Below are 24,697 nucleotides of genomic sequence, written 5' to 3'. Positions count from 1 at the left end.
CCTTTCGCCCAAGCGAGCTGCGGTAACGAGAGGGAGCACTGTTGCTCGTTAGCTCACTCTCTCCTTTGTCGTGGAATGGCGAGAGAAAAGTCACAGGCCTGCGCGGCACACGCAGCACAGTCACAGCGTAAGCTGGTGGAGCGCCTAAAGCGTAGCTCCAATTTGGGCACCACGCACAACAGGGTATTCGCGGCAGTGTGTTCGCCTCGTTTTGACGAGAACGATCTGAACTGCCCACCCGGCGTCGACGGCGAGCTGCGGCTCAGCGAGCTGGGCTCAGCAGACTGCAAAGCAGTCTGCTGAGCCCGGTCAAGCCTTACAACTGCAACTTACATGTCGGGCACGCTGCTTTTGCAGGCTTGTTAACTAGATGGCGCCACCATACTGGCGGAGGCTCGGCAGCTCGGGAGCGCGTTGATTGCGCTCCTCGCCTCAATCGCATATGGTAGTCTGCACCTGCACACGCTGCGTTTGCAGGCACCTTACCTAGATGGCGCCGTCATACTGGCGGAGGCTCGGGCCTTCTGCCCCTGCGCGCTTGCCTTGCACGGATGGCTAGCACGGTTGTTCATTTAGTCCATTCGCTTCGATTCACATTATTGCATTACTTTATTGTAAAATTTCCTTTTCACAACAACAACAAAAAAGCCTTGTTGAGTAAACGATTTGCGTTTGTTGCGTTTTGTAGCTTCCAATTATTTGTTGTCTTTGTCTGGTTTACCTGCTGTTGTAAACAAAGATGACGTTGCTAGGTCACAACAAGTATGACAGTCTGTTTGTAAGCTGATTTTAATTCCGTTGTCAGGAGCAATTGAAGACAACGGTGGGCTCCAATCAGTGCAATTTTAATATTAAGAAATACTCTTGGTATTCATGCTTCATAAACATTGTAGACATTCTATTTGCATTTTTTCAACGTCAATAATTGTATTGATGCATTGAGCAGTCTCATATGAAAGCATTTACAAAAATATACATGGGCTGAGCAATCCGGTAAAACCTAAACTGACGCCCCCACAAAACCTTCGCGACTACTTGGCGTAGCATCGCATACAGAAGCAGCATCCTCATAACTTTGGCAGTGCTGGCTTAGGAAGTTGTCGGCGGCCATCGCTCAGGCAAAGCCTCCATATTTCCAGCATAGCCTCCTAAATAAAACATTCTTTAAAATAATTTTGCGCTTCTGTAAATTGTGAATATGTCATCAAATCGCTCGGCAGTCCGTTAATAAGCGAAGTCCCTACAAGATATATGAATTTATAAAAACGTCGAAGTGGATTCATGAATGTCAAATTTGGAATTGTGTTTTAAAAATGCTTCATTTGATAATGCTTGGTTGACTTCAACAAATGCATACGTCTGTCTTTTTTAATATATGTTGCATCTTATAGAAAGCCTTGCTCCCCGCTTTCCTTTTCCTGTGGACATGTCATGAAATCAAATAATAATAATCCTATGAAAATTGATAAGCATATCGTACCTATGTCGAAAAGTAGAACAAACTGGAATAAAAACTAATAATTTCGCCTTCTCCTATAAGATTGCTTAGGTGACGATTGCCTCATATTACAAAATAATTTTAGGCTTTCTTTAATAATGTTTCCTCAAAGCCGTCTTACTAATGACAAAGCGAAGTTTTTTATTGTTTTCTTTTTAGAAGCACAGAGGGCGAATGCCTTTTAAATAAGCAGGCAAGACAGACGCCACCGCTGTATGAAGCAATCCTGCGACAGCCCGTCGTGGGCGGAACGAGATATTGCAAATACCTCTACCGTAATGCTTCTGCAGTGGAATACCTGCCGGTAAGGTGCACAGATTTTTAACTTCCTGCAATTTAAGAGCGACATTGTGCTAGGCGCTACTTTACACGAGTAAAATGTAGAGCTAAAAAATAAATGACACCTTACACTTTCAGAAAAATTCCGAAATATATTTAATCGGAAACATAATAATTAACACCAAAAATGCAGCCATAGGTTACTATTGCAACAGTCGAAGCTAATAAAATCTGCATTTAGAAGTATTTACAATGCCTACAATATTGCTTTGTACGCAAAACCGGGGACACGAGCTTAAGCCGCCTAATTCTAAAAAAAAGTTTAAAAATAAGTGTTTTAGTGCGTGGAGATTTTTGGCTTTCTGGCCAACCCTCAAGTTATCAAAGTTTGTCACCAACGTGCATGTGCTGTAAAGTTCTTCAACGCATTATTTACGCAAACAAAACAACGCACATTTTGTATGTTAAGTTCTTTTCGCAAGCGCAACATGATTTTCTGAAGGATTTTTGTGCAAAAGGCTGTTAATAGAACTTCCACAGGACATGCATGTTGACTGCATTTTTACGAGTGCATTTCTGAAAGACGTTTGACTGTATCCCATTTAATCCCTTTTCTAGAGCTGTAATGCTTTGACATGCCTGCCAGCAAAGTTGCTTAGCTCAAATGCCTTCTTACTAACCTAAAGCAATGCCTATTTCTAAATCATGTATTTTATCACACACTCGTGTAACCTGTATCTATCGGGTCTCGCAAGGCCCACTTCTCTTGCTTCTTAATATATATAATCTTGTTGATTACATTCTCAATTACATCCGCTATAATCTGATGATTGCTGGCTTCGATATTGGCTCACATTTTTCATCATACGTAAATTCTCCTATTTCAAGCGCCAAATGCACGATCTGGTTATGATACACACCGTAATGGGGGACACCGGATTAATTTTGACCACGTGGGCTTGAACTGTCCGGCCTTGTGCAAAAGAAAGGAAATGATCTCACCAACAAAGTCGGCGCACACTTTTGCTCTTTGGGCGGCTGGAGCCAAAATGAAATCACCTAATTATTTGTCATTTATTTATCAAACGTGGCACTTTTTATAATTCCTGGATTGAGGACAGAACGCACAGGATAGGGTGAGCGTCACGTCAGGTGTCTTATTTGTGCAATCGGGCTCTGCTTTAATGCGATGATTCCACGGCGCGGGACTATTTGGTGTGACATTGCTGGTGCAACAGCATTTCTGGTGCGTCAAGCTGGTTTATTCAGTTAAGACCTGGTTACACTAGGCCGACACCAATAGAGAGCGATCCCGAAATGGTGCCGTCACCAACCACCAGCACGCCAGTCGTGAAATCGTTTCGGCGGGAGACATTTTCACCAACGACGACAATGATGCCGACGTGATGGACGGCAGCCAGTCGTCGTAGTGGAACAGGCTTTCGTGCTGACGACGTAAACAAAACCAATCTTTCAACCTTTCTTCCGCCGGCCTTTGCGCAATTGGCCATAAAGCGAAAACCACGCACCCACAACGGGATGTCAGCTGCAATTTAATCGCTTTCTTAAGTAAGTATCATATTCTTGCTGCTCGAGAACACGTTAAGAACCGTACAAAGAGCAATGGAACGAAAAATGTTAGGCCTAACGTGAATAGACAAGAGAGTGGTGTAGACTGGTATAGATCAGAGAGCAAACGGGGAAAGCCGATATTCTAGGTGACTTTAAGAGGAAAAAATGGAACTGGGCAGGCCATGTAATGCGTAGGATGGATAACCGGTGAATCATTAGAGTTCCAGAATTAATACCAAGAGAAGGGAAGGGTAGTCGAGGGCGGCAGCAAACTAGGTGGGGTGATGATGCGAAAACACCCGTGCACTTAGAATCAGGCGCACGTTAAAGAACCCCTGGTTGTCGAAATTTTCTGGAGTCCCCCACCTCATAATCAGATCGCGGTTTCTGCACGTAAACACCCATAATTTTGCTTAAGATGCTGTGCTTAAGATGCATTGAAGGTGCTGTGGGTCGCCCAAAATTTGTTCAGCGCTATCGCTACGCAAGTTCCCTTGATACACGGCTTCATTGTGGGAATAGAGGACGTGTATGGTAAATTGATAGTAGTAATAAACATGGCAATTTCGTATAGAGAAAATTAGGGGCCGCACATTCTTACATACGTATACTAGAATAGCACATAGAACGGCATTGCCAGCCTGGTTACCGTGAATGTGTCCTAAATAAAAATGGACATAACTCAGAAGTCGTAATCGCCATGTGTGGCGGCTGCATGACCCACAATATGGCACGGCGTGCTGCAAACGTAGATATTTGTGCATGATGGAGAACATGTGCTCTTGCAGGCAGAAAGGAGAGGACCAGAAACATTCACTATATGGGGCACGCACACGAAGGAGGATGACCTAGGAAGAGCATGGGACGAGCGCAGCTCTTCCATCTTCGCGCTTGTAACTTCCACGCTTCACTCCATACATTTCTCAAAGGGAAAAACACGTGGGGATCAGCATTTACTCGGAGAAAGCGGCCATACATGCACAGGCGAAATTTTCTGATTGTCCAAACCATTTGAAGACTACCGCGTTCGCTTAGAAATTTATCTTGATATTCAAAAAAGGCGGATAATCAAAACGAGCATGCACAGTTACGATGCTCGCTTTTAGCAGTAACGAGTGCTGGTGCACTATCATGTGTCCGTACTAAATTGAGTGTATCGGGTCCCAAGAAATAAGAAATAGCGAGGGCGAAAGCAGCGCGGTGAGTGCAGTTAGCATTGTGCTGTTTCTCCGTGAAGCATTCTTTGATGCCAAGCATAAAAAGAGCAAAGTGGTGTAGGCGATCCTTCATGCGTAGCTTGCGTGTGATTTTAGGGGTTCTGAGGTGATGACTCGTCAACGCCGCTCTAGTGAGTGTGACTTAGAGTTGGCACTCACGCTGAATACGTTGGCGTAGGACGCCATCAGTCGTCACCATCCTAGCCCCACGAACGCCTAGCTGACCTTAACGCGAAGCCGGTAGAACGCCATGTGAGACACAACAATTATGGGTTAGAGATCCCCCCCTCCCACAAAAAATAGAAATTATGTGAATAAGGCGTTGGCGATAGGTGTAAGACGTACACAAGGTTTTTTTTTTGCCATCCCTGATTCTTGAGCTTCAATGCGGAATTGCGGCAATCTACTGCAGGTGTCGTCTGACGGATTCTTAGCACGCCGCCACACGCAGGCCTGAACCTCCGCATGAGCACAACTGCGCAGCTAACCTTGACAGCTTCGCTGCAAATGTACATCGCTTCCGGAACATTTCATAGAAATACATGATTGCGCGAGCACATACGAACGAAGCTTCGAACTTCCTTAGAAGTGTGGAGCACCGGAAATCATTTCACAGAACGTACTTCTTCTTGTTATGCTAGCTCATCGTAGTGGTGAAGCCTGCAACAGAAGAATGATTGTGCACCAAAGTAAGCGGCATTGTGATTAGTCTTGCTTAAAAAGCGAAAAATTGCAAGGGCCGTCTGATGCTGAAGGTGGCTTTCAAATACTGGAGCTAGGTCAATAACATTTTCCAGATAAGATGTCCAGCGTTCCTTTGGAGATTTCAGAGGCGTATCAGAAGCCAACCATCCTTAATAAAAAATAATGTCAATATAATGAAGACGGGCGCGCCGCAATAGCTCGGTAGCTATCGCGTTCTCTCGCTCAGTTCGACGTGGAAGCTTGAATACTGACCACGACATCCGCATTTATATCGGCCAAACTAGCAAAGAACGCTCATGCGCCCTTCATAAAGTGCACGGCAAGCAATTTCAGGCAGTCAAAGTATTACGGAGTCCCCCAAACAGCGTCGTTATAATCAGACCACGGTTTTAGTACGTAAACCCCTTCATTTTATTGCGATAGCAATTATATGGATATGCTAGGCGAATTTCTACCCTCGGCGTCGTCGTTGTCGCCGTTGTCGTGAGGTTTTCCTACATACAGCATCGCCGCTGTCGCGCCGCACCCTTTATCTGCGAGTGAAAGCATACAATGGTGAGCCAGCAATCGCAGGTCGCGCGCACAAGGGCAGGAAGCGGGAAGGAAGCGCGCATTCTTCCACTCACGCACAAGGCGCAACACTCCGGGGGGAGGGTAGGGAGGTCGAGGAGCCGCGCTTAACTGCGGCCGCGCACTCCCACCGGGCCGGAAGTCTCCGGGGGGAGCATGGGCAGGTCGAGGGGCCACGCTTTACTGCGGCCACACGGTCCCGCCGGCATGGAAGGATCCGGCTGTTCCGGGGGGAGGGGAGGGGCGCTGTGGGCGCTGCGAGAGCCCACCCGCGGGGCTGTATCCTTGGAGGCATCTGCGGCGGGGGCGGAGTCCGCCCTCCCTGTGTTTTCGGGACTAAGGTCGCGTTGATGCGAGCGCCGGCAAGAAGCTCAATTCGCTCGCTGCGGCTACTGCGCTGGGTCTAGCATTTTCCCAGCGAGTGTCCGCGTTCATCAAGTGAGATGCGTTTGTGTTTGCTTGTGCGCGCGTGACAACATCCTTGTTAATTTAGTTAGGGTGCCTATGATAACAAGTTTAAAGAACAATGAAACTACTCTCCCTACTTTGTATAGCTTTCAAATAATTTGCTATCGCAATCGATGCTTCGCCTTTCGGGCGAAACTGCGACTTCTTTTGAACATCATTATCAATAACTCAGCAACCAACACTACAGTATGCAAGCTTCGTACATCCCGGGCTAGATTCACGCTGTGCATCGAAAGTAATTACGTCATTTGCTAACGATAACATTTTGTTGCACTGGTGCTTGTTGACGCTGATACAAGCAAATGCAAAGATAAAGCCATTAGCGCAACGCAGCGTATCGGGCTTCCGAGGCTGCGATAACTTTATAGCGGCTGGAGCCTGCAGAGCCTTGGGCGTGCTGTCAGCCACTGCAGCAGGATTTACTCGACGTATGCTGGAGAGCTCCGGATTTCATACACTTACCACCTTTGCAACCTTACCACCTTACAACCTCACAACCTTACAACCTTACCACCTTCACAACGAAATTTCGATGCGGAAGTTGGTGCACATGTTCCAACAAGAGAGAGAGAAAAAAGGTAAAGGAAAGACAGGGAGGTTAACCAGACATTATCTCCGGTTGGCTACCCTGTACCGGGGGAGGGGTAAAGGGATTCGACAAGAAAGAGAGAGAAAAAATAAGTACAAAAAAGGTGAAAAAAAGGAAAAAAAATCACACACACACACAAAACAACTGTTTCTGTGGGCATTGTCACGCAGTCTGCGAAGGCGTTCTACTGTCCAACAAACAAGATGCATGAACAAGGGACTTTGATGATTATGCTATAAACATGGCCCTGTAAGTAACTACCGGAAGTTATGCAGAATCTCCTTATGGCCCCTGCACTGCTACTTTTGACCCTTTCCACCGCTAATTTATGTGCTAACTGGATGTACCTATGTGCACCTGTGCAGTTTAGTGCAACATTATTAAAGGTAAAAAATTGGAAATTCTGGGAACTTGCAGGAGACAATAAAACACCAACATGAAGTATGCCACACTGGAGACTAGAGAACAGTTTCAACATCATGGGTTTTAGTAATACGCACCTAAATCTAAGTATGCCAGTGCTATTACTTTCTGAAGATTCATTGAGAGAAGCGAAATAATACTTGACAAAGTTGCACATGTGACCGCTAAGGGTATGTTTTCTGAATTCTAGAAGTACAGCGATGAAGACAACATTGGAAACTGCATTGTGGTTTGCAGAACAATTGATGAGGCTGGAGAAATAGTACACAACATGCACGCAGCACCAGACTACATGTATTGTGGCAACATTAATGGCAGACAAAAGGTAAGTTGATAGAGCAACTCAATGAGTATTAGCGAAAATAAGTTACGTTTTTAAAGTTTACTGAGAATTTAGATTTCATGATATATACGATATGTATATACGTAATTAGAAGTACTCGCTGAACCCGGATAAATAATCACGAAATAAACATTCACACGTTTAAGCACAAGAATAATATTGTCCTACTAATGTTTTGGCCAACGGTTCGGCCATCATCAGAGTGAATGGGACTACAGAACACCTTAGTTTCGAATATGTCGAAAAGAGAAAACACACGTGGAAAGGACATGTGCCTCCACACAATGTGTTCGCGGAGTGCGGAGGAAAAACTTTCTTTTCGTCAGATGTTATAGTTTTAATTAATGGGTTCTTCTGCCAGCCAGCGTGAGGTGGTCGTAAGCCCTTGACTTTCGGCGATCTCCAAAGACCAGTTGGCGGTGTGCAGCTGGACCATGGGGTCGGATCTGGACCCGATTGCCTCCCAGTCCGAATAGTCATTAAGTTGAAGTTTCGCCCTAGGCTTTAGCCCGGCGCAGTCGCTGACTATATGTGTCAGGTCGCATTTATGGGCGTCGCCGCTATGGCATTCAGCTAAGAACGAGCCGGGATATATAAGTGAATACATGTAAGGGTTGGCATATGAGCCAGTTTGCAACTGGCTCATCCAGTGATTTGAGTGGAGGGGGTATTTTAAGGCAAAAACCTTATGTCTCATCGATAAGTCGACCTTAAACGTCCTTGGGCGAAAAGAGGTCGTCAGCACGTATAGTATAAAAAAATGTCGCAGTTTCACCCCAAAGGCGAAGCATCCATTGCGATAGCAAATTAGTAGAGAACTATACGGAGTAAGAATAGTAGTTTTATCAGCTGTATAAACTTGGACATGTAGCAGCACCAGCAACACGCAGAACTAATGTCGAAGTCGTCGGCGTTTCGCCCGCGTTGGCACCGAACGCGCGCGGCGTTGGTGATAGGGAGCCTACATGCAAGCGCTGTTTATAGAGCGCTTGCATGTAGGCTCCCTAGTTGGTGACTGTTGCCGGTGCCTCTGGCGGCGGCTCGGAGGTTTTCGACTTGATCAGAACGGGACACTCTTTAGCCGGAAACGCATGGCGCGATTTCAGGCACGATTGACGCGCGGATATTGTGACGCGCGCCTCATTCCGACGCGTGCCCAGCAGGATCCATCACGAAATCGCGCTGCCGCGTGCTGCTACTCGGAGTAGGAAAAAAAATGAAAGCAGATCCACGAGGTGAATGATGATGAGTGGGCGAAGCTCCGGAGGGAATCATCGGATCTCCCGCTTAAGGGGACGCTAGCACAAACGCGTTAGAAAATGTCACAGTTTCGCCCTAAGGGCGAAGCAATGAATGCGATAGCAACACAGCAATGTCATAGGAAGTAAGGTGAGCGGCTTTGGTAGCAACAACACGCAGAACTGTTGTCGACGCCATCGGCGTTTTGCCCGCGTTCGCTCAAAATGCGTGCGGCGTTGGTGACTGTTGCCAGAGCCTCTGATATAAATAGGCACTGCGTGCCGCAGCTAAACGTCGCCTCCCTTCCCTCCCCCTCCCCCACGGCCTCTCGCTCGTTGGAAGAAGGCGCGTTTGCTCTACATACATGGTGATTGTGAAGGAGAACAGAGACGCCTACTTCTGCAGCCCTTAAGCGAGCACGGCGCAGAACGCGCGTTTGTTCTCTGCCGTGGTGGTAAGTGGTTCTTGAGGGAAAGGGAAAGGTTGGCGCTATCTTCTGCAGCCCTTGAGGGAGCACGGCTCAGCGCCAACGGGGAGGGGTAAGTGGGAGCGAAAGAAGGGATAGAGTGGAGACGCCATGGCTGGGCGAAGCAAAACCGGCAGGCATAGGCGGCACGTATCAGGCCGAGATGGGAGGCCTTGGTGTGCTGCAGAGTCTGCAGGGGTGTTGTGCCAGGCCGGTCAGGCCCGGGGTGGAGTGGGAGGCCGTGAGGCCTTCCCGCTTGTAGAAATGTCCTTAGAGGCGTGCGGAGAGCCCTGACGAGTCAAGGAACTCCACGACGCCTCGAAGTGCAGAAAGGTGGTGTCGGCCGGGGAAGAGGAGATCTTCCTCCTTGGCACAGGGGAGGCCCAGGCGGCGGAACTCCTGCAGGAGTGGGCCCCGCTGCTGGAGGTACGCCGGGCAGGCCAGCAGGAGATGTTCGATCGTCTCCGGCTCCCCGCAGGAGCTGCAGGCCGGGGACGTCGCTCGTCCCAGTCGGTAGCTGCGTGCTGCCGTCCAGCTGCAGCCGATGCGGAGCCGGAGAAGGAGCGAGGTCTCCCTGCGAGCCAGGCCTCGCTGGGGGAGTGGTCGTGGGGGGCATCCCAGTGCCACCCGTTTGTCTGGGTGGTGGGTCGCCAGGTGTCGCCGCAGCCTCAGTCCTGTGAAGTCGCCCTCCGTCACGGCCCGACTGAGGGGCACAGTGGTGTGGTGGGCGTCCTTCGCCAGGGTGTCGGCTGCCTCGTTGCCCGGGATCCCTACGTGGGCGGGGATCCAGTGCAGGGACACCGGGTGGCCTGCGTCCTGCAGCGCTGTCAGCCGGGTAGACAGCAGTGCGACTCCAAGGCTGGCGCTTTCTGGCCTCTGCAGGCCGAGGAGGGCTGCCCTGGAGTCGCAGAGGATGGCCGCTGGTACCCCAGGAAGCTCCTCAGAGAGTAGGTCGACGGCCAGGTGGAGGCCTGCCACCTCCGCTGCAGTCGAGCTGGCGTGTCTGGGCAGTCGACACTGCCTGCTCTTCTGCAGGGCTGGTGCCGTGCAGGCCGCCGTGGCAGAGCCGGTGTCCGGTACCACCGAACCGTCGACGTACACCAGGAGGTGGTCTCCGAGGGTCTCGTCCAGGAGGCAGGCGGCCGTCTGCTGCAGGGCGCAAGCGGGTGAGCGCCTCTTCGAAATCCCGGGCAGCTCCGTGGCGATGGGGACAGGAGGCCTCTGCGGTGGGGGCAGCTGTACCGCATTCGGCGGTGGGTTGCCAACCACCTCCTCGTAGAGGCGGCACAGCTGACCCATCCTTGAGGAAGGCCGGGACTGGAGGCGACGCAGCAGGCCTCTGCCATCAGGAGCATGGTGGAGGCTGTCGACGTGCCTCAGCCCCTGCTGCAGGAAGAGGAGCGACAGGGGCCATGCTCCAGCCTCCGCAAGGGTAGCGGCAATCTGGGAGCTCCGGGGGACGCCCAGGCAGAGTCGGATGGCCGCCCGGTGCTGCAGCTCCAACTTTTCGAGGCGGCGTGGCGGCAGCGCCACCAGCGGGAGGGCGTACCGCAGGCGTGATGTGGCCGCCGCCTCGTAGAGCCGCAGGGCCCACTTCACCGAGCAGCCCTCTCCATGGGCAAGGAGCTGCGACACGGCCTTGCGGACCCTGATGGTCTGGGTCTGCATGGCCCCGACTGCCGGGAGCCAGGTTAGCCGGTGGTCGATGCGCAGCCCAAGGTACGACACAGTCGTACTCCATGGGATGCGCACGCCTTCCAGCTGCAGCCGGGGAGCTGAGCGCCGTGCCGCTGCTCTCGGGTGGACGAGGAGGGCCACCGTCTTCCCCGTCGAAACCGAGAGTCCGATGCTTCCCAGGTAGGCGGCCGTGGTGTCCAGGGCTCTCTGGAGGGCCAGGCACACGTGGCGGCTTGACTGTGGCGGTCCCCGCACCCACAGGGCGATGTCATCCGCGTAGATGGAGCACTCCACCTTGTAGTGAGGGTCGGTCGGCAGTGCAGCAGGCAACCGGGCCAGGGCGAGGTTGAAGAGAAACGGGCTCACCACTGACCCTTGTGGTACGCCTGCTGCGACCGGACGGGGAGTGCTCCTTGCATGGCCCACGCGGACCCTGAGGGTGCGGTCGTTCAGGAACGATGACAGGAACCGCCGTAGGTTGCCGCCAATGCCCAGGAGGTCCAGAGCCTGCTGGACGACCACATGTGGGAGGCCATCGAACGCCCCCTTGACGTCGATGAGGAGGAGCATGGCGAGGTCTCCGCTGGCCCTGGCGTACTCCAGGGTGGAGACGACGTCTGCGATGGAGTCCGCAGTGCACCTTCGGCGCCGGAAGCCTGTCTGCTGGTCCGCGAGGAACCCGCAGGCGCGGGCCACCCATTCGAGCCGTGCCAGAGCAATGGCCTCCATCACCTTGCAGGCAGCGGAGGTGAGAGAGACCGGTCGGTATGAGGACAGCTCGTTAGCCGGCTTATTGCTCTTCAGAATGGGGGCCACGATGGCTGTGCGCCAGGCCTCCGGTACCTGTCCTGACCACCAGATGTTGTTGTAGCAGTCGAGCTGGCGTCGTTGCTCACTGGTGGCCAGGTTGCGGAGCATCTGGAGTGTCACTCCGTCTGCTCCCGGTGCACTGCGACGCTTGCCCCTCCTCAGGGCCATCTGCAGCTCGTGGAGAGTCAGTGGGTCCTGGCAGATGGCCGCGATCTGGCTGGTCGCCCACTCCGGATGCAGCTCCAGCAGGCAGGTAGGCGGGTTGGCAGGGGGAAGTCCGACCGGCAGGATGGCCGCAGCGAGGGCAGCCGGGGGGCGAAGTGGTCCGCTAGCAACTCCACCAGGGCCGCCTCGCTGATGCCCAGCGAGATAGCCACCGCGAGGACGGGGTGGCGGTTGACCTTCCTGCCGGTCAGGGACTTTAGGAGGCGCCAGGCCAGGGGGCCCTTGGAGCGGTTCTCGATGGTGGCGCAGAGGCTCCCCCAGCTCTGGCTCCTTCTGCGCCTGGCCTGTCGTCTGCAGCGGGCATCCGCTCTCCTGTATTCGGTCCAGTGCTCTGCATTGCCCGTCCGGATTGCTCGGCGCTCCACGCGTCGCCTGGACGCACGGAGGTTGAGCAGGAGCAGATCCGGGGCAGGAGTATCGGGCAGAGCAGAGCACTGGACTGTGGCTGCCTGGGCGCACTCCATGATGGCACTCAGGAGGTCACAGCCATCTTCCAACTCACTGCAGCGCTTCCTGAACAGGGACCAGTCTGTGACGTGGTATGTTCGTGACCTCGGCCTTCTCCCACACCCGGGGGTGATCAAGATGGGGAAGTGATCAGATCCCCAAGTGTCGGGAGTTGTAGCCCAGTCATAGGAGCGCTGCTCGGTGGTGAGGGAGAGGTCGATGGCTGTGCTCACCCCACGGCGGACGTACGTGGGTCCTCCTTTGTTGAGTACCACCAGGCCTGCTCGGCTGATGGCGTTGCAGAGGTCCCTGCCTCGGCGGGTGCACCTGCGGCTGCCCCAGTCGGTGTGGTGGGCGTTGAAGTCACCGCACAGGACTGCATGTCCACCGAGGCGTGCTGCAAGCCGCACCAGGCTGGAGGGGTCCCACTGTTGTCCAGGACGAACGTAGACGCTCGCCACAGTCGTGTCCTGTCTGTCAAGGCGTACCGTGACCACACAGCACTCCATGGCGCCGCCTACGACGTCCGAGACTGGGGTCACCGAGTGGGCCAGGCTGCTGCGGACGTAGATGGCAGTCCTCGGCTTCCCCTTCTTGTGGGCACCCTGCAGGCAGGGAGCGTCCGTGCAGCTCTGCGTCGAGCAGGTGGTGGCGCCAGAGTAGCCCGTGTATCCCGGCAGCCGCAGGTCCTCGGCCACAGTGTACACCTCCTGCAGTGCGAGGACGTCGAAATCACACCGCAGGAGGTGCGCGCACAGCTCTGCATGCCGCCGCCGCAGTGAGTTGGTGTTCCATTGGAGAACACTCGGGCGGCGACGGCATTTCCCAGCTGTGGCTGGTGAGGGATCAGCCATGCTGGTTGACTGTGGTCGGGACTGCCACTGCCTGCAGGCAGATGGCTCGGAGGGGGCTCTCGGCAGGCAGCATCTCCCCGATGGCCTTCAGGGCGAGCTGCAGGCTGGCAATGATCTGGTCCCGAGGGTCCGGGCCAGGCATTGCCAGTGATGCTGGGGCTGTGGTGGGCTCGCTCCCAGGGGTGGCTGGCGGCTGGCGTCGCTGCTTCCGTGGGGCCGGTGTGGGTGGCCGTCCGGGGGGCGCTGCCTTCTGCTGGGGCGCCTGTGGGAGGCCGGCCAGTGCCTGTGCATAAGACAGGCCCTGCACAGGCGTTGAGGTGGCCTTGGCCTGCAGGTTCTCCTCCCGGACACCAGCGCGGACTGCCCGGCGGGAGAGGGGAGCAGGCGCTGTTGCCAAGATGGTGGCCACCCTGCGTTCCTCCTGCCACCTGGGGCAGGCAGGAGTATTTGCGGGGTGGTGGCCACCGCAGTTGCGGCAGTGGGCCGCGTTGGGGCAGCTGTCACCCTGCTCGTGAGACCTCCCACAATGACGGCAGCTGGATGGCGAGTCGCAGGAGGTAGCCACGTGCCCAAAGCGGCCACACTGCTGGCACTGCAGTGGACGCGGTCTGGACGGTCGCACCCTGAACCGGAGCTTGTAGAGGCTCACATGCTCAGGGGGGACCGGCCCCGCGAACCGGATGGTGATGGTGTTGGCCTCCCTGGTAGCAGCCAGCACTGGGACTCCCGACTCGATGGCCCCCAGCAGGTCCGCGTCTGCGGGGATGCCGTCGGCGCCGTGGACAAAACCAGTGCTCCTGCCTCGCTCGGCAGGCTGCCGGGCAGTCACCGGTATTCCCCGGAGCTCCGTGGTGGCCAGCAGCTCCTCCAAGCACCTCTGGGTGGTGGCGTCGGCGGCCACGATGTTGCGCCTGTGATTGACTCTCACAGCGGCAACACCTGGCCGCGCTGAGAGCACCGCCGCAAGAGAGAGGCGTGGTGCTCCTCTGAAAGTGCCACCCACCACAGATGGGCGGAAGAGGGCCGTGCCAATGACCGCGGGGTTCACCGGGATGGCAGCACTCACTGGTGCCCTTGCGCGGCGGCGATCGGCCTTGGACAGCACCAGCTGGAAGCCCTCAGCTGGTGGTGCATGGGTGGTTGGGGCCTCCTGTGCAGCAGCCTTTGCTGTGGGTGTGCCGGAGCCCGCCAGAGTGGGCCTCGGGGCCGGAGGGGCAGCAGGGGGGGAAGCCTGTTTGGGTGCAGAGCTTTTCCCCGCCTTCTTCTGCTTCTTGTTTTTCCCCTCCTGCCTCGGTAGAGTGTGGTGGGGGGGATCCTTCAGGAACCTCGCCGCTGGGTGGGCGAGGCCGTGCTGCGTCGGACCGGCTGGGGCTCTGTCTGCTCGGGGATCGTGCGCGAGCCCCAACGGCACAGACTCGGGCGCGTCACGAGCATCCGCCGTAGCAGACGACGCAGGAGAGCTCGCGCCAGCCTCACCGGCAGCCGGAGGAGCGACCGTGTTGATGCGCGCGCCCTCCCTCGGGGAGAGCGCGAAGGAGGCAGCGGACGACTCGCCGGGCGTCCGAGGGGCGGCGCTGGTGGTCGAGAGGAGCAGGAGAGCCGGCGCAGCCGGCGGATCGGCGGGGGCGCCATCTCGTGCCGCGGGCGATGACGAGGAGGCGGCTGAGTCCCCCGGGCGCCGGGAGATGGCGTCGCCGTCGTCCCTGCTCTCCGGGCAAGGTGGGGCGGTCGGCGGCGGCAGCCTGCGGCGACCGGTTTGCTCCTCCTCCTCGCTCTCTGCTTCGCGCATGCGTTTGCGCGAGGAGGAGGAGTCCATGGCCTCCTCGTCGTCGGATGGGGGCAGCGGGGTGCTCGCCATGGCAGCAATGACGGCGTCCTGCTCCGAGGGGGGAAGGCTCGCTTGCGGGGAAGGTATAGCCGGCGCCACGTGTGTCTCGGTGACGGCGGGCGCGGCCGCGGCGGCAGCTGCTTGGGTGGTGGTGGCCTGTTTCTTTATCCACGCGTCCACGATCTCGGCGGCGCGCACCTCTAATTCGCCTCGCTCACGCGACGCTTGTAGCGTCACGGGCACAAAGGTCGCGAGAGACGCGCTCGCACTTCGACGATGGCCCGCGCGCGGCGGGCGCTCTCCTGGCCTGCGGAAGCCTCCATGCCGTTCGGCTCCGCAGTCAACACGCGAACCGCGCGTCACAGGGGGGCAAACACACTACACGCACGTCGCGCGCACAGCACCGACCACGCGATGCGCGCACGACGCGGCACAGCCGGGGACGCGGCACAAATGTCGGGTTGGGAACGCCACTCGCGGAGCACAACACTGAAGCAAATCCACTCGTCGCACGATGCAAGCCCGCAGGGAACACACAGGGTTGCGCGTTGGGACGCGCAAATCGTGCGCGGCTGCAGGTGACGTCGCCGACGATGGTGAGCCACGCGGCTCGTGCAGCACACGCCGGGGCGATGTGCAGGCACGACCGCACGGGAGAAGAGCTAGGCGCGACTGGCGAGGCGAGGTCGTCGGAGCGAGACGCAACACAACCTCTCTCTTCGACAGTCAGGGCGAACTCCCGCGTCGCCGCGCGCCGAACGCTGTATCTCTGCCGTGCGTTCACTCCCCGTGAAAGACGCGCCCCTCGCGCCCTTTCACTCGCACATACAGCGTTCGGCGCGCGGCGACGATTTCTTCTCCAAATGACGTCATACGGAACCTCACGGTGACGGCGACGGCGACAGCGACGGCGACGGCGACGGCGACGCCGACGGCAGAAATCTGCTTTTGAGTGTCCATATAATTGCTATCGCAATAAAACGTGCAGTACTCTCTAGTAAGGGGGAGCGGCCACAGCGTCTTACGCAGCCATTTACACATGCCGGAACGTGCACCGCGTTTGCCGACGCCATCACATGACTGCTGAGAGAGTATACCCCCCGTATTCATAAACGCTCCTAGACTTGAACTTGACTTGCCACCGCTTTGGGCAGCGCGTTCGAAACGCGTTGAAGGTAAGGTGGAGAGGCCACAGCGTCTTACACCAGCTTCTTACACGGGCCGTAACGCGCTAGCACAAACGCGTTAGAAACGCGCTAGAAACGCGGCCTTTCGTTAATGTTGGGTATTTATAGCCATCGTGGTGCTTTTGTCCATGTCCGCTTCGTGGCGTAGTGGGCTAAGGCCGCGCGCTCGGAAGCGAGGGGTCCCTGGTTCGATTCCGCGCTACGGACACAACTTCGGAATTTTTTTCGCATTTTTCTCAGACTGGTTACACACTATTACTACTACTACGACGGGGACAGAACGGGTGCCGCCATAAGGAGCTTCGCCCCTAAAACGCCTCGCACGGCGCGTCGCGTGCGCGTCCGCCAACCAGAGTTCAGAGTGCCGTCACGTGGCATTGTGATTTTTTTTTTTTGGTTTTGCAACCAGATGGCCCTGCTCTCCGCGCATCTCGGCGGAACCTCTTTGTTGGAACTTCTTTTTCTTGGCAGAACTGGCGCACGCGTCGAAGCAAACACGTGCTACACGTGTTCGCCCATCGTGTTCACCCAAACTGGACAAATCAACCTTCAAACGAGGTCCTAAATAGTAGCAATCGCCTCCTCTGCCAGGTAGTAGACCGCCAACACTCCACTTTCTACGTGAAGTTGTAAACAAGCAGCGGCCGCTCAAAATGCGGAAGGTAGACAGTAGCAGTCTCGCACACAATCTTGCTGTTTGAAATGAAGCTTGATAAGTAAACATTGGAAAAAATGTTGTTGTGTAATTGCACGATGGATGGATGGATGTAAAACTTTAATGAACGTCCTGATGTACGCGACTCAGCGCGCAGCAGGCCGCTCCCACGTTGGGACAGTCAGGCCATGCCCGACCGCCGCATCGTGGGCCCTCTGGACAGCCCATAGTTGCGCCCCGGCATCGGGGCTCTTGATAGCGGAGAGCCACTTGTCCTCATTTATTTGTTCCGTGCCTCGTAACGAGGGGCAACGCTAGAGCATATGGTCTAAGCTAGCGCAGTCAATGCAGTGCCTGCAAGAACTACTGGCATAAGTGTCGGGATAAAGCTTGTGTAATAAAGCCGGCCTGGGATACGAGCCTGTTTGCAATAATCTGAGGGTCAATGCCTGCGCTCTATTTAACTTCTTGTGAGGAAGGGGAGAGTCTCTCCTGCCGAGATAAAAGTGCTGCGTAATTTCATTGTATGTTGTCGGTTGATCTCTGTTCTCCACCACTCCTGGCCCGCCGGGGAGTTCTCCATGGTCGCGGAAAGCGAGACCTCGCGCCTTGGAGTGGGCCAGCTCTTTAAGGTTTGTGGGGCCTCCCATGATGGATCCCATGTGAGCGGGGAACCACGTGAGAGTGCAGGTGGCAATGCTTTTGCCGTCGAGGATGCGACAGGCTTCTTTACACACGGCGCCAACGCTGAAGATTAGACGAGGATTATTTTTATTGTAGTTTTCTCTAATTTTAAGGGCATATTATATATGCGGTAACAGAGACAATTCATCTCGTTGGGAGTTATGTTGTCTGGCAACCCAAAAGACGTGGCACGAATGCGCCACTCGATTTTTTTTGTGCGGGTGCTCGCGAGACGGCGGCACCGCGGGCGCACGCCGCGCGACGCGTTTTTCACTCGCGAAAGACGCGCCATGCGGTTCCAGCGTTAGAGCAACGTTGGAAGTATTTACCACCTTCTCGCCTTGCAACGTTTTTATATAAATACGCATTTGGTGAAGCAGATAAACGTCGCCTCCCCTTCCAACCTCCCGTCTTCTCACGGGCTTTCGCACGACGGAAGAATTCGCGTTTGCTCTCTGCCGTGCGTTCGTTACCCATGAAAGCGCACGTCCCTTGCGCGCTTTCACTCGCACATACCGCATACGGCGCGCGGCGACGATTGCGTCGCCGTTGGACTTTATACGGAACTTCACGGCGACGGCGACGACAACGCTGACGGCAGAAATCCGCTTGGGGTGTCCATACAATTGCTATCGGAATAAAAGATTAGTGAGCTCCCCAGTGAGTTAAAGTCAAAGTAAGCTGGCCAAAGCATGACTGGGCATGAGTGCATGAAAAAGTGAATTAAGAAGGATAATAAAGCGAATTAAGGGGAATGAAAGGGAATTAAGAATAATCCAAGCAAATTAGGAAGAATCAAAGCGAATTAGGATGGAGGGGAAAGCGATTTAAAAGGAATCAAACTGAATTAATGACTCAATACGATGTGAGTGGAATCAAAGTGAATTAAAAGTAATCAAAGCAAATGAATGTGGGAAACAGCGAATTCAGAGTAATGATAATTACTAAGCGAATTAAGTGGGATGACAAGTGAAATGAGTAGAATGAAAGCGAATTGCGAAGGATGACAAAGCGAATTAAGTGGAATCAGAGTGAATTAAGAGGGATGACGAAGCGATTATAGTGGGTGACTCAGCGATTAAAGGTGGAAGACTCAGCGACTGGAGTAAATGAATCAGTGGTTAAAGTTGATGATTCCGCATATTGGCTACTAAATTGGCTAGTTATGGTGGCTTATAAATGCGTCGGTACTTGGCGTTTTGCTTTCAAGCGGTCTCAGAGATAACATATTGTTGCTATCTCAGAGATAGCAAATTGTTTTGTCTACCTTAGCGCTAGGGCATGGCAATTTCGCGGAACGTAACCATGCGATTCTTGGCTACACTCAGGTCGACGCCTCCCAGTTCCTGGCTGACAAAACATCGGGCATAATTCGGGGCAGCTCATTTCCTGGTTGGGAGGAATGTGCCAAGATCCAGATGATTGAATCTGGCGATCAGGTGGTTGATATTTGTCTAGTATTTGCAGAGCCGGTTTGTAGATTTTGCCAGTGCCAAAGTTTTTAACTGCAGTTTTATAATCGCGGAATAATTGTTTCGGTGGTGCTATTTGTAGTCAGAGCTATAGTTACCGCTTCTGCTTCCACTGGAGGCTTGCAACTAAACTGTTGCTGCAGAGTGGGCCTGGCCTTGATTGTTGACTATACCTATAGAGAAGGCATTTTGACTTGACTTTTCTGCAACGTCGACGTGAAGTATATCCTGCAGGCCCGAGTAGTGCTTACGTAGAGGTTTGGCTCCTGCTCTCCTTCTGTTCTTGTGATATTCAGCATGCATGTTTTTGGTATTGGGTCTATTCTTAAGTGTCTGTAGTATATTAGGGAAAGTTTACATATTGAGGTGTGTGTGGATCCATATCGGATCCCCAGATCATCCAGTATGTGTCTTAGCACTTCAGTTTTTTATAGCCTCTTCAGCTGGACTAGTCTGTGTGCCTCTAGGATATTATCGATTCCCAATTCTAGGAGTTTCTCATTAACCGTGTATCTAGGGAAGTAAAGGGTTAATTTCATAATTGTATAATTCATCATTATCTTCATCATCAGCCTGTATTTATGTCCACTGCAGGACGAAGGCCTCTCCCAGCGATCTCCAGTTACCCTTGTCTTGCGCTGATTCCAACTTGCACCTGCAAAGTTTCTAATCTTAAAACCCCACCTAGTTTTCTGCCGTTATCGACTGCATTTCTCTTCTTTTGGTGTGCATTCTGTAGCTCTTATAATACACAGGTTACCTATCCTTCGCATTACATGGCCTGCCCAGCTCCATTTCTTTCTGATAATGTCAGCTAGAATTCGGCTATCCCGGTTTCCTCTTTCATGCACACCGCTCTCTCCCTGTCTTTTAACGTTAGGTCTAACATATTTCGTTCCATCGCTGTTTGTGCGGTCCTTAACTTGTTCTGGAGCTTCTTCGTTAACATCCAAGTGTCTGCCATGATTGTTGATACGTCGCGTGTAGACAATAAATCACTACATGGTGACTGTGGAGCCAGGTGGTTAGACAAATTTGGCAAGAACTTGGCATAGTAATTAATCAATCCTAGAAATGCCTTGAGTTCCTTCACCGAAGTCGGCGTCGGGGCCCTCATGACAGCTGCTATGTTGTCATCCTTCGGCTTGAGGCCAGAAGCATCCACGTGGTGACCCAGAAAGGTTACTTCTTTTTGGCGAAATCTGCATTTGTTGCGGTTCAGTCTAAATCCATTCTCTCGTCATCGCTGGAGCACTTTTCGGAGTAGTGTGAGGTCATTTTTGTTCTCCGCTATGATGATGTCGTCATGGTAAACACTTGGCAGATCTCTGAAGAGCAAGTCCATTCGTCTTTGAAAGATGGCTGGCGTTGAACTTACTCGAAAAGGAAGTCTGCTGAAGCAGAATAGGCCCTTGTGGGCGTTGAGCACAGTCAATTCTTTAGCCTTGTCGTCCAAGGTTAGTGTGACTCCAAGCTTGTGTGAAGTCGAGAGTGGTGAATACTTCGCCGCCGTTTAGCCGTGCGAAAATGTCTTCTACCCGTGGAACGGGATATTGTTCAGTAACCGTAGCTGTGTCCACAGTGAGGCGGAAATCTTCACAAATGCGGATGGATCAATCTTGTTTCACAACAGGCACGACAGGTGTGGCCCATTCCGCATTCGTTACTGGTGATAAGATGCCGTCTGCCACCATTCGGTCCAACGCCTCCGAAACTGTGTCCACCAATGCATAAGATAGGGAACAATCCTTACAGAAACGAGGAGTAGCTTGCTCTTTGAGTTAGAATTTAACGGGTGGGCCGGTGAATTTCCCAAGTCCAGGGACAAATACATCGCTGAATTAATCCAGTAAAGTCGGCAGAGCTTTATCTGGTTGTGCTTGAATCATAGATACCAGGTTGGGTTTCAGCATGGCTACTCCAGATTGATTGAAGGCTTTTATAATGTCTCTTTCACAAAGTGCCGGACAGGGGATGTCGACGACGACTAAAGATCCGCCTACCGTCTGTATGATGCAGTCATGCGTACTTGACCCGCTACGGGGAGCTCTCCCAAAAAACACGATAATCGAACTGTCCGATTCGTTAACGGTGGCAAATGATGTCGATGTTCCCGAAACACCGATGTGGAGACGACGCTAACTGGCGATCCGGTATCCACGATCATGCGAAGTGGTACCCCATTCCAAACAATTTCCTTAAAAACAGGATTCACCATGTCTCTGTTGCTGTCTTGATGTGCCACGAGAGTATAAAGTGCTTCGTGGTGGGTTGATTGATCATCGGTATCCGCCAACATGGCGTAGGTACCGCGAGGCTTACCTCGCGTTCCAGAACGGCACACCCGGGCGATATGTCCGTGCCGACCACCCTTCCGACATATGGTTTGTTGATGAAAACACGCTTCTTAGGAATGTGTGTCACTTCCGCATCTCTGGCACTTTCGAAGACGCTGCTGAAAACTTCCTTTTCTAGACGGCATTGTCGTATAGTGGACCACCCCCTGTTCCGAGGCGTGCATGTTTCTTGTGTTTTCGCTCGCATTCTGTGCCGAAATGACGAAGTCTTCTGCCTCCGACAAAGTCAAATCACACCCGGTAAGTAAATTCCGCCGGACATCTTCATCTGCAACTCTGCAAACGATTCGATCCCGGAGCATACGCTGCAGGGAGATTCCAAAATTGCACTGTTCGGCCAGTCGCCGAATCTCTGCGATGATGTACTGTTTCGCCTGGTTGCTGCGTTCGCTTAAAAATGTGTGACTTGCGGCTATCTCATTGACTTCCGGCGCATAATAATCCTGCAAATATACAACGGTTTATTGATAGGTAAGGGTATTGATTTGCCTTGGGTGAAATTGTCCTTGAATGACTCTTACCGCCGCGTCGGGCTACGAAGATATTAAGATGGCGCGTCGCTTCGTCTCGTCTGCTATCTCTTGCACTTCCAGCTAAGCCTCGAGTCGAATCCTGAAGGTCGTCCATGTAGTCTCGATGCCACCGAGCACGGGTGGTTTTCCGAGGATCATCCTTGCCCCTGTGTTCGTTCTTCCTCGTCGCCACTGATACTTCCATCTAGACAATAAATCACTACATGGTGACTGTACAAAATGGAAAGTTTATTGTGTGCTCCACAGTCGTATATATAGGGGTTGATGACGTACACGTCACGTGCTCCAGCTTGCCAGCCGGTGACACCTCAATTGTATACAGAAGGCAATGATTGTACACTTTTCTTTTAAACGACAGTGGTAAGCTCCCAGTCAGGATTTTGCAATGCCAGCCGCATGCACTCCAAGCCAATTATATTATTCTGTAAATTTTCTTCTCATAATCAGAACCCTCTGTGAGTAATTGACCTAGATGAACCTACTTCTTCACAGACTCTAGAGGCTGAGTGGCGATCCCAAATTCTTGTTCCGTTGCGAGGCTATTGAAGATTATATTTGTTTTCTGTCTATTAATCTTCAACCCCACTCTTACACTTTCTCGGTTAAGGTCCTCAATCATTTGCTGTAATTCGTCCCCATTGTTGCTGAATAGGACAATGTCATCTGCAAACCGAAAGTTGCTGATATATTCGCCGTTGACCTTCACTCCTAAGCCTTCCCAGTCTAAGAGCTTGAATAAATTTTTAGCATGCCGTGAATAGCATTGGAGAGATTGTGTCTGCTTGCCTGACCCATTTCTTTATCGGTAACTTTCTACTTTTCTTGTGCAGAACCAAGGTAGCTGTGGGATCTTTGTAGATAGTTGCCAAGGTATTCACGTATGCCTCTATTACTACTTTACTAAGTCAAGTTTTGACCTGATTTTATTGCAATTTATCTTGGTGAATATTTTATACAATACTGAAAGCAAGCTACTTGGGTCTATAATTATTCAATTCTCTGACGTCTCCCTTCTTATGGATTAGTATAATGTTGGCGTTCTTCCAGCTCTCCGGTACACTAGAAGTCAAGAGGCATTGTGTATAAAGGGCCGCGAAATTTTTCAAGCAGGATATCTCCTCCGTCTTTGAATAAATCGACTGTTATTCCATCTTCTCCAGCACATTTATCAGGTGGGTGCTTGAGAGTAAAATGAGCTATTTCTTCAGAAATTAAACAACACAAATGATCCTTTCCTTCATTAGAAGGGTACAAAGAATCTGCTTTTAAAGATAACGAGAACAAATTCAACGGTTTTGCGGGTGACAATTAATTGACATCTTAGTTACGCACGCCCTAGTCGGCTCTCGGGAATAATTTTGACCCCGTTGAATTCTTTAGCGTCCGCCCGAATTGCCTAAATGAGTGTTTTTACTTTTCGCAGCTAATCAATGCGTGGCCGAAACCAAACCCGCAATCTTGAGCTCAGCAGCGCAATGGTACGCAATAAAGGGCTTTTAACACAAATAAAAAGCTATCTTTTCATTTCATTTGTTGTATGATACATGACCAAAGAACACTTCTCTGCGTCGAAAAAATTAAATGCATGTGCAGGTGCAGGAATCCAACTACACTAAATTAAATGCAGGTGCAGAAATTCCACTGCATTTGTGGAGTATATTTTATTACTCGGGCATGTGTGGTTTCAGGAGCTCTATTTTTGCACGTTCTTCTTTGCAGGTCTGCAAAAGCCGGATTTGCATGGAGGTTCCACGTAAACAACCACCATTACATGAATGGATATTGAATCGGACAAGCGCTAATATTCAAGTATCTTATGCCTCGACTGGATCAAACATCGATAAAATATCGGACCTTGGAGCCCCACTTCAAACATAAATAATAAATACACACAATATTTTAAATTTCACTAATAAATATACGCGACATAAAAAAGCATTTCATCTGTGTGCACTAAAGTTCACTTGGGACATTACCAATGCGCTTTCCCACAAGTGACTCATCAACGAAAAGGCAGATTAGCCTTACCGAGACTGATTAATCCACTTTCTCGCTGTTGCTTTTTACTTGCTGGTTAATGTGTATGCCTCAACTTGAGTGATATTTATTGTGTAAAAGTTTGTTAACGGACTACAACGTCGGCGCATGAGGAATATTTGTACGACGGAGATCAAAAAAAGCGTTCATCAAAACAGAATTACTCGCAGTTGGCACGGGCTCAAACAAAGGCGACGTTGAATTGCAAAAGAATGGAACATTTTGAGGCTAGACCAGAACTGGTAATAAAAGCAAAAAATAAAATCTCCTGACGTGTGAAGATCACTAATGCTGACAACGTGAGCGGCGAGTGACACTGCTCACTTTCCGTAATGGCAGAAGCAAAATGGCCTCGACGGCGCATCTGGCGTAGCCGGCGCAGCGCCTACAACTGGTGTGTCCGTTCATAATAGCGTCGCGGTTCCAGCATGCCGTAGGTAAGCATTATAAATCACAGGGAGCTTTAGGGCCACATTAGGCCCTCGTGACCCCTTATCCAGGTGTTGGTACCAAGAAAGTGTGAGTGATATTGACCGCATCACATGCTCAGCCTCGAGTGTGC

At 52.3% G+C, this 24,697-nt stretch overlaps 2 protein-coding genes across 2 annotated transcripts in view; both read left to right on the top strand.

The window, feature by feature from the left end:
- Window positions 1–23,976, top strand: part of LOC125939842 (venom metalloproteinase antarease-like TpachMP_A) — a 121,162-nt gene extending 97,186 nt beyond the window's left edge. The window contains exons 9-11 of the mRNA XM_049655321.1: window positions 1,658–1,802; window positions 7,512–7,646; window positions 23,818–23,976. Coding sequence (XP_049511278.1) covers window positions 1,658–1,802; window positions 7,512–7,646; window positions 23,818–23,976 — 439 coding nt within the window. The remainder of the gene's footprint in view (window positions 1–1,657; window positions 1,803–7,511; window positions 7,647–23,817) is intronic.
- The window catches only part of LOC125940100 (venom metalloproteinase antarease-like TpachMP_A), a 212,640-nt gene that overhangs the window by 98,058 nt on the left and 89,885 nt on the right, over window positions 1–24,697 (top strand). The window lies entirely within an intron of this gene.

This window comes from Dermacentor silvarum, chromosome 9 (genome assembly GCF_013339745.2).
Source record: "Dermacentor silvarum isolate Dsil-2018 chromosome 9, BIME_Dsil_1.4, whole genome shotgun sequence".
Lineage (NCBI taxonomy): Eukaryota > Metazoa > Arthropoda > Arachnida > Ixodida > Ixodidae > Dermacentor > Dermacentor silvarum.
The sequence above is the reverse complement of the archived record's forward strand: the minus strand, read 5'-3'. Positions and strand labels throughout refer to the sequence as shown.